Genomic DNA, 10,235 nt, shown 5'->3' with positions numbered 1-10,235 from the left:
TCTCTCCCTCCCCCTCCCTCCCTCCCCCCCCCACCATCTCTGCTTTGCCATTCTGGTAGCATGTGACAAGAGGCATTTCCTTCCCAAAGCAGAAGTCTCTTGGGTAGATGGAACCACTGAAGGTAAGTGGAAGGGACTTCAAAGTCCTCTCAGCCACCTACTCTTGCCCCAACTCAAGACATGAAGACTCTTCAGTAGATCCCCCACTCAGGAGATTCTACCCCAGCCATAAAGCCTTTTGCTTTGTCCTATCTCCTTAGCAATATGGCAGCCTCACGCCTCTGACTCTTGGGCCCTCTTGAGCCTCTTAAAATCTGTAATATAACCAGGCACAGTGATGCACATCTATAATCCCAGCACTCTGGGGAGCTGAGGCAGGAGGCTCATAAGTTCAAACCCAGTCTGAGAAACTTAGTAAGACCTTGTGTCAAAAATAAAATAAAGTAATGTAGCTTAGGGGAAGACCCTGGGTTCAATCTCTAGTGAAAAAAAAAAAGGCTCTAATGCTCTGCTGCAGAACGTCCAAACTCAGCTCCTTTGAAATTCCAGCCAAGCATCCACATCAGAACTCAGTGTTTAGGGAAGAGGGGGCACAAAGCTTTGGTTTCACCTTTACACTGCCTAACTGAGAAGAAACACAGCAGCCAAGAACATCTTCTACACCCATTTATGAGTTTCCTACCCCTTCAAAATTAAAATCAGAAACTTAATAAAGAGTTTCCAGCTGGCAGTAAGGGTTAAAAGAGAAGAAAGTAATCTAATCTCTGCTCCCTTTACTAAATAATATTTTGTGAACATCTTGTACTCCAATAAGCATATTGCTTTTTTCCAGGAACTACTGGGAACAAAATCTGGTTTGGATTTGGACTGTTTGACCAACTTGCAAATTGGTCTCTATTTCCTCAGGTTTCAGGGATCTAGATTTCAGTGGAAAGAACATTTTCCTCACAGAGAAAGAAACCCACTCCCCGATCCTGGTAACTTCTGCCTGGGATTCAAGGCATAGGAATCCAACTGACACATGAAACCATCATACTGGCAAATTGAGTAAAAGAATTTAAGATCTGGGAGATGTTAGATATGGTCTGGCCAAGGTTGCCGATATTTTTTATTTTATTTATGTGTTTATTTACTTTGTTTTGTTTTTGTGGTGCTGGAGGAGGAACCAGAACCTCCCACTTTAGACAAGTGCTCTATCACTCAGCCCAGTCCCCAGTATCTCTCTCTCTCTCTCTCTCTCTCTCTCTCTCTCTGGAATGAGTCAGAGCCTCCTGCAAGCTACACAAATCTTTTTAACCACAGAATCTATTGTTTAAAGAAAGTCTTACTCAGAGGTCCAATACCTAAAACAGATAGAAGGGAAGCTGTTGTGTACAACGTGGGTTAAAGGCACCAGAACCCAGGTATGTAGCTCTGGCTTTGAAGCCTAGGATGTCCCTGAGAAGCAGTTTGAAAATCCTTAATGCAGACCAAGCCCCTCGCTGCCCATCCTTGTGTGGCTCTGAGCTCCTGCAAAACTAAACCCCCGGCTGCACCTGCTCCTCTGTTCCTGGATCCAGTCCCTGGAGCATGAATTATTCCAGGAGCTCGGGCCTGTCATTCATTCAAGAATGCAAGTTGTCCAGGCTCATCATTCGCATGTGGTATGGGACCCAGTTCTTCTACCTGGGCTTTCTCCTCCATCCCAGGTCACACTAAGACAGAAACAGGGCTCCTCACACTCTGCCGAGAGTGACCCATAGTCATCTCTAGGCATAAAGGACAGAAACTACCCCCAACTGCTCGTTTCCTTGTTTTTCTTGGTTACTGTCAGAAGCCTAGAATTCCTGGACTGCCTCATCCTGCAGACTCATTCCTGTCCGGCTCTCTGTAGCCTCAGGTCTCAGCCCTTCCTATCTCACCTAAGGTCTCCTGAGACCTTCCCGCAGTACTGCGCCCTCTGTTCCCACAGACAGCCACTACTTCAGGGGTCACCAGATACTGACTGGAAAGGGCCAGAGGCTTGCTTTCAGCTTCTGCGACTCAGTCTGTTTGCCACTGCTGGAGTCTGCTGCTGTAGCAGGAAAATGGTGATATGTAAATGAGAGCATGTAACTGAATTCTAATAAAACTTTCTCTACAAACCAGGTGGCCCAACTCGTGTACTAAATCCTCAGCTTTGCTGCTGGTCCCTCTTTTCCCTTTCTGGCTCTCCCTGAAGCTCCTTACTGCCCTGCAGCCTCTTAGGAGGCTGCCAGTTTCTCTCCCTGATGCCTCGTTCTGATGGAGATGGAGAGGGGGCCCTGCCTTCTCGTTTCTGAGACCCTGCAGCATTACTCTTCATGTCCCTACTCCTTACAGCAGTCCTCTGCACACCTTTGAGTCGCTCCTCAGATACCTAGAAGATGTGGACCCTGGGTCACTTCCACTCTCTCCAGCGCTCTACTTCTGCCTTCATGCCTACACCAGCTTCTTGGTTCCTTGATGTCTTCTGCTGGGATCCTGACCTCCACCCTGTCTCAGCTGCCTGCTCCCCTGGTTATAGCCAACATCCCTGTCATAACTAATAACTACACCCTCCCTGTAATCTGGTATCTAACATCTTGCTCTATATCCAACACCACCTCTCTTTCCATCCGTCCAACATGCACCCAGACTCCAAAACTTCAAGCACCCTACCACATTCTCTCTGTTTCTCTGCCCTCGTGTCCACTCCTCCTTCCAACCAACTTAGATGCTGTACTCCATCATTACAGCAACTCACAGGAAGCTATCCTCACCTTCTTTATTCCCCTCTTCGTTTATTTGCTCCCCTAGAAGAATACCAATCCTGGTAAAATCCAACTATGTAGAGACCTATTTGGTACTGAAAAGGGTAGAGAAATATGCAAAGCCTCTCGTGACCTCCACCCTCAAGTCTGGCCTTGGTACTATCTGCCCGTCCTACCTCATGTCCTCACCCCATGTGTTCTTCTGCTTTCTTAGATGATTCTTTTCTACTTTTGTCTGTCTCTTCAAACTTCCAGTATCCACTTTCTCTTTCACATTTTTAGCTAATGACCTTGGTACCTTTTTTCCTGAGAAAACAAATATAATTATCTCTGCCCACAATCCCGTCCATCCTTATGCATCTTCAGGTCTGAAACATGTTCAGCTGCTTCTTCACCTAAGGCAACAGCTTCAGTGTGCAGTAGACTCCCCTCCTGCCTGCTGAGGGGATCAATTCTTCAGGAATTGTTCCCTTTTGCTTCTGCGCCATCAGATTTTCTATCTCTGTTAGAGTACTCCCATCACAACAAATGTACTATGTTATCTCCCCATCAAAACTCTCTTGACTCTACACCCACTTCTAATAATGACCTTTTTATTCTGCTCACTTTGACAGTAAAATTCCTCAACAGTGTTGTCTATACAATAACCGCTAGCTTCATGTGGACAATTGGCACTTTGAATGTGGCTAATTTGAATTAAGATGTGCCCTAAGTGTAAAATACACAGATATTTCAAAGATATAAACAAAAAGGAGCGACAAATTCATTAATAAACTTTAAAAATCTGTTACACGAATGATAATATTTTGACAGTATTGAGTTATAAAAATATGTTACCAAAGTTAATTTCACCTGTTTGTTTTTACTTCTTTATGTGGCTACTAGAAAAGTTAAATTACATGTGTGGCTCACATTTGTGGTTTATATCGTCTTTCCTTTGGAGAGGGCTGTCTGTGCTCACTGCCTCCTGCTTCTCCTCCATTCTGTCTTCACCCTTTAATCCATTAGGCTTCTACCCCATCACTCCACCAAACAGATGTTTCTAGGCCTCCATGATCTTCATTTTGCTAAATCCCTTCATCAGCTTCCCGTCCATATTATCTACAGCATTGGACAGAATCGACCAATGCCTTCTGACTACTTTTTCTCAGAGCATCATTCTCTGCTCTTCCTCCCCAGCCCCACAGTTTACTCCTTATCAGTCTTTTGTTGGTGTCTGTTCTATTTGCCTGTCCATGTTGGAGGAGCCCATATTCATCCTTCACGTATTTGCCTTCTTCAGTAGCTTCGTCGATGATTTTGCATGACCCAGCCTCAATATAATCGGTACAACAAGTTTTGGACTCCAGCCTGGACTTTCCCCCTGACCTCCAGACATAATAGAGGCAAGTGAAGGTATCCAATCAGGGGCCTAATCAACAGCTCCAATGTCTCTAGTGCAGCTGGCCATGGCTATCCATTCCAACACTGCCCATCTTTCCAGCTGCTCAAGCAAAATGTTGGAACCATCTTTATTCCTCCCTTTTCTCACACTTCACAACTAGTTCATCTGCCAACTCCATCAGCTCTGTTGTTTTAAAGCCAGTATCTGATTCTTTCTCACTGCCTTCAGCCCCACCCTCCATTCTAATCCCCCCAAGATCTCCTACCTGACAACTGTGGTAGCCTGCTTCTGGCCTTGGCCACTGTGGCCTATTTTTCTCCTTCAACATCAGAGTGACTCTTAAAACTTTAGTCAGATATGTCACTGTCCTGCTCAAAACTCCCCCTGGCTTCCATCTCAGAAAGTACCAGTTGGGGGTCTCTCTCCTTTTTCCTCTCTGACTTCATTTCCCATCATTCTCCCCTTCGCCTCCTCTGTCCCAGACATACTGTCAGCTTCTAACCGTCTGCCCCTTCCTTGGGCATCAGCACTAACTCTTCTCTGTCCGGAACAGTAACCCTAAACAGCTACAGGGCCACTCGCTCATTTTCTCCAGATCTCTTTTCAAAAGACACCAAAGCAGAGCTCCATCACAAGCCTTACATAAAAAGGAAGCCTCCCTATCACTGCAGGCTTCCCCCTGCCAGCCCACTCTGTTCTTAGCACTTAACGTTCCCCGACCATACCTTATCACTTTACTGATTGCTCAGTTTCTGTCTCCCCTGTGTTTAAAACTCCACAAATATAAGAGCTTGGCCCATTTTGCTGTAGCCCCAGAACTAGAACAGGGCCTAGTACATGATAAGTCTTGTTTGTTGGAAAAACTGAGTGTACAAGTACAGTGTCCCAGCTCAAATCTCCATCTCAGTCACATGTCTCAACGTATGGTTTTTGCTTCCACTTGCACCTTTTTCACTGAATCATGCAGTCATTCATTTATCCATTCAGCATACAACTTCTGAGCAGCTGTTATGTGCCGGCACGAAGTAGACTCCTGTGAGATCATTTGTATGTGCCCTGGAAGAAATCAAAGGGAGGAGGTTGTTAGGAGGAAGAGGGTAGGTATGGAGAGAGCATATATGGTCTCCGGAATTCATGGGAGAGGGAGCTAGGCAACCATCGAGGGGGGCAGAGGGCACCCCACAAAAGACAGCACATATCCCATGCTTTACATTTGTGTCCAGGATCCCCAACTTGCCCAAAACCAGATGTCTTCCCATGCCTTTCAGATAGCAAAGGGCCCACGCCTTCCCTTGCCCAGTCCTCTCTGAGCTGTAGTGACACTCTTGACATAGGTGTCACCCCCACTGAGGGAATGTCAACTTAAAGCCTCCCGTGGTCACACCTGTGGTACCTGCAAACTCTGCTAGTTCAGGCTTCTTGCAGTGACCGAAGCCCCGGCTGGACAACAAACCCAGTCCTAACACTTCTTCTTTACCCTCTCTTCTAGGCTTTTTAGTGCAATTTTAGAACAAGCAACCAAAGCAGACGGGGCAAATGCTCTAGGAGGGAAAGGCGCTGGATTTGACGTGAAAGCGCTGAGGGCTTTCCGCGTGCTGCGCCCCCTGCGGCTGGTATCCGGAGTCCCGAGTAAGTAATGCCATTCTTCCTGTCTACAATATTTCTTTATTAAAACTTCCACTTCCCTTTGCTAAACTGCTGGTAACACTTTGCACAGAACCTGATTTCCTACCAGTTGAGGGTTTCCTTCAAAATGAGGCCCTTTGATTTAAAGAATCGAGTTATCATGCACATGCATCAAAACACATGTTGTCCCTGCCCTTATGAACACCTGGACAAAGTTCACAATAGCCACACAGCCAGAGGAAGGCAGCCTACACAAAGACAACAGTTCCCTTGCTTGTTGACCAGCCTGCAGGCCCAGGCAGGGAATTTAAATACATTTGCTGCAAAAGAGCCAAAGAATCAGAGCTGGCTAATCCGTGAGGCTCAAAGCAGATTTCAGCCAATAAGATTATCTCTACCTTCTGTATTTTTCCAAAGAACATCAGGAAAGCATCACTGGATGTTCTAAAAAATCGGGCCTTGCCTGTCCTCCTTTCATGTCAAATGGGGGATCCCATACAAAGCTCTCTATATAAACACAACACCTGGTAAGATAAGAACTTGTTTCCCTGTGGAGTGGTGCTCAGCTTCCTTTTTCTGGTAAGGGAGATACTGTCCATCAGGATATTGGCCAAATCAACAACTCTCCTGCCCACTATGGATGGCCCACAGGGATGAGCATGGCAACACTGAGTACCTGCAACAGCTCCAGCAATCCCCCAATCACATGCTCCTGGAGAACTCCATTCACATCCTCCCTCAATTTGTGATATGCGGGGAAATTCTGGGCTTGTTTGCTGGTATACTCTTAGGTCAGCTCCACTGACTCATGACACAAGACACAGGAGACACGTAAGCCTGGGGGTGGACGCAGACTAGCTTAGAGATGGGAGCAAGGGACAGAAAAACAAACAGTTCCTCTGAACATACCACCCTTCTACTTGTTCTGTGCACTGAGTTGCTGGTTATGTTGTTTCTGTGCGGTGATACCTCTCAGAGTCATAAAGCCATATGCACATGTTTCAACCTGTTGGTCTCTTTCACTGCATGCACAGCCACTTAACTAACTAGCAGCAGAGCCAGGACTAGAGCCAGATCTCCCAACTGTTAGTCCCAACCCTTGCTTACCACATTAGACTACCTCTTTTAAAAAATTAAAAGTTGGGCATCTTTTCTTTTACTATTACTCATATATCAGATCTCTTCAGTTATGTTAAAGGCCTCTTGAAGTTCATAATTGTGCCTTATGTTGGTCTCTGATTTCTCTATAATGCCTCAGTCGGTCTGTAGACAAGGTAGAGAATTTACTAAGTAAAAACAGAAAGTTGATTGTTCTCTTTGCAGTGGGTCTCTCTGGCCAAAGATTGTGGATGGTTTCAAGCTCAAAAGCAGCACAGAGCTGAGCTACACAAACACAAAACTGACTTTCTCTATGCGGCCCCAACCATTTGGGGGAGGTCAGGAACAGGAAGAGTGTATATAATGACCAAGACCAATTCCACTTTTGTGAAGCCTAAATGATTCAGCCATAACCCAGTAGTCCAGCATCAGGGGATAAGAAGAGTGGGTGAGATTGACTTTGAACATGATTTAAGGAGCTTGTAATGACACAGCCCATGTGTCAGTGATAGTTACTGTGAATTAATTCCAAGCTTCAGCTAACAAAGCTGCCATGGACATAATAAATCTTACCATATTATGTAAGTGCTTAGTAAGGGCCTGAGTTTCACAGCACTGTGTTGGGGTGAGGGCATATTTTGAATATAAATACCATCCTTTCACTTGAGGAATCTGACAGTGTAATAAAATAGAGCATCCATCAGCTTTTGCTGCAGAACAAACAATCCTAAATGCTCAGTGACTTACAATCAGATGCATGTATGCCTGGCTCATAACACATGAGGAGGTTGGTCAGTGTGGCTTCTCTTGGCTTCCCTGGACTCTGGATTGGACCAGCCAGGTTGTAGGAGCAGCCACTGGCAGGCCTTGTCCTCATGGCAGGGGCAAATGCTCACAAAAGGAGTTACAGATCTGTATCACACAAACAATTCCATGCTTATTTTGTTGTTGTTGTTGTTGTTGTTGTTGTTGTTGTTTGGTTTTTTGAGACAGTTTCTCAGTATGTAGTTGAGACTGACCTGAACTCACTATGTAGCCCAGGCTGGTCTCGAACTCACAGCAATCCTCCTGCCTCAGCCTCCAGTGTTCTGGGATTACAGGCATGCGCCACCACGCCTGGCTTCCATGCTTATTCTTGCATGTGGTTCACATCACAACTGTTCGTGTCCCATTGGCCAGAGCAAATCATATTACCAGTCTCAAAGATAATAGGAATAAGAAGTACAGTCGGCCTTCTATAAATGCATCTGTGAAATCAACCACCAGCTGATTGAAAGTACTTTTTTTTAATTGCGTACTGAACATGTACAGACATTTCATCTTGCTATCCCCTAAACAGGACAATATAATAACTACACAGTATTTACACTGTATTCCTAATCAAAACTAATCTAGAGAAGACATGGGAGGATATATATAGGTTGTGTGCAAAAATTCTACCATATTTATAAGGGAACTGAGCATCCTGGAACTTTGGTATCTGCAGGGGGCCCTAGAACCCATCTCCCATGGATATCGAGGGACACTTGTATACTCTGCCTACAGAGAAGCATGGACAAATAATTGGGAATAAACAGTGCAGTTGGCCACAAAGAAGTTGAGACTATCATCGACAGAAATAGTTACAGCAATTATTCTAGTACAGAAATTCTTCATTAAACACGTAGATATGGAGAGCCACTCATGCTTCAGTGCTTTATAAAGGAGAATTAGATTAGACAGAGTATCTAGGGTTCCACAATAGAGGAAACTTCCTGAAGAAGGTGCCTTGTCTCCAGCACATCAGGAATGGTAGAATTGAATTGTGGTGATCAGGAAGAGTTAACCGTCCTTGGAAAGATTTGGTCATTTTGCTTCCTAGAGACTCTTCTGTGGTAAAGGAAACTAGTCCCTCTGTTTGTGAGGCATCCACCCTCCCACAGCAGAAGTGCTGTGAAGCATGCATATTGCACCAAAGGATAAGCCATATGGAACATAAACATTACACAATGAGCATGAACAATAAATATGGAGAGTTGTGATTAAATATTTGCAATGTATATGCAAGGAGTGTATTTATTTGTGGAACAATAAGCAAGGGGTCATTTCCTCCTTTCTACATCATCCCATATGTCCTCCTGGAGAGGAACTTAAAAGGGAGGACTGAATAAAGGGAGCAGGCAGATGGAGGTGAGGCGGCATTTTCTAAATTTGTGAGGTCTTCGACATAAAGTCTGAGCAGCCCAGACTTGATCTGATTGACAGTTCCCTTCTATGCAAGAGCAGCACCACTCACCACACGCATCTACTGAAGCCAAGCACTGAGCTGGGCACCGGGACTCAGAAGTGCTTAGGACACTCTGCCCATCTGTCAATATGCACGCATGCTCTGAAGACTTTCACGGGATACATTTTCCCTAAAATGTGAAAATGTTAAGGTTAGCTCTTTCAGGATGAAAGTGGAAAGTGCTATTTCGGGAATCACACAGAATAGAAGCAAAGGTGAGAAGGAGCATCGAGGACAGGACTGTGTGTGGAGTGGGGTCAGATGCTTCTTATTTCCCCCGTTCACATTAGCAATATTTCCCAGGGATAAGTCAGCACCAGTCAGTCCACAAACACCATTAAATGGATTCCATAGGAATCTGTGGGAGTGACTTAAGACACAGTGCTTTTGAGTAGATTGCCTGACTCCTCCCACTCATTCTCTGACCTTGGAGGACATATTAAGCCTCTCTGTGCCTTAGTTTCCTCATCTTTGAAGTAAGAATAATAATAGAACCTACCCCATATATTGTTGAAAAAAATTAGCTAATGCATGCCTCGCCCTTAAAGGAGGCCTTGCTCACAGTAAGTGTTCAGTTAAATTACAGCAGATATTTATAGAGATGTAGGACAAAGAAGAGAAAAAATCAGGAGGAAAAAGAAATACACTTTAAAAGATAAAGAATATTCAGGAATTAAATAGCAACTTGGGATTTAAAATATAAGTAGCAGTTTTTATCACAGTGGCTTTACTGGCAAAGAAATAGGCCTGAGGATCAGTGGAACAGACTGGAAGACACAAAAACAAATGCAGATGTACTCAGCTACCTCATCTTTGACAAAGGAGCTGACCATCCTCAGTGGAGGAAAGATAGCCTCTTTAATAAATGATGTTGGAAAAACTGGATGTCAACCTGCCACAGATTAAAATTAGACCCTTATCTTTCACCATGCACTAAATTAAAATCCAAATGGATTAAAGATCTAAATATTAAAACAGAAACATTAAACTTGCTGGAAGGTAAGTTAGGCAGAACTCTGGAAGACATTGGTATAGGAAAAGACTTTATGAACAAATCCTCAGTAGCACGGGAACTAGCAGATAGAATCAACAACTGGGATCTCATCTTACT

At 44.5% G+C, this 10,235-nt stretch overlaps 1 protein-coding gene across 1 annotated transcript in view; it reads left to right on the top strand.

Annotated features, from left to right (window-relative positions):
- Positions 1-10,235, top strand: part of Cacna1c (calcium voltage-gated channel subunit alpha1 C) — a 712,468-nt gene that overhangs the window by 476,381 nt on the left and 225,852 nt on the right. Inside the window, exon 5 of the mRNA XM_019208417.1 lies at positions 5,624-5,763. Coding sequence (XP_019063962.1) covers positions 5,624-5,763 — 140 coding nt within the window. The remainder of the gene's footprint in view (positions 1-5,623; positions 5,764-10,235) is intronic.

The sequence above is a fragment of the Fukomys damarensis genome, unplaced genomic scaffold, assembly GCF_012274545.1.
Source record: "Fukomys damarensis isolate Sample0158 unplaced genomic scaffold, DMR_v1.0_HiC HiC_scaffold_5, whole genome shotgun sequence".
Classification (NCBI taxonomy): Eukaryota; Metazoa; Chordata; class Mammalia; order Rodentia; family Bathyergidae; genus Fukomys; species Fukomys damarensis.
This window is presented reverse-complemented; position numbering and strand designations above follow the sequence as displayed.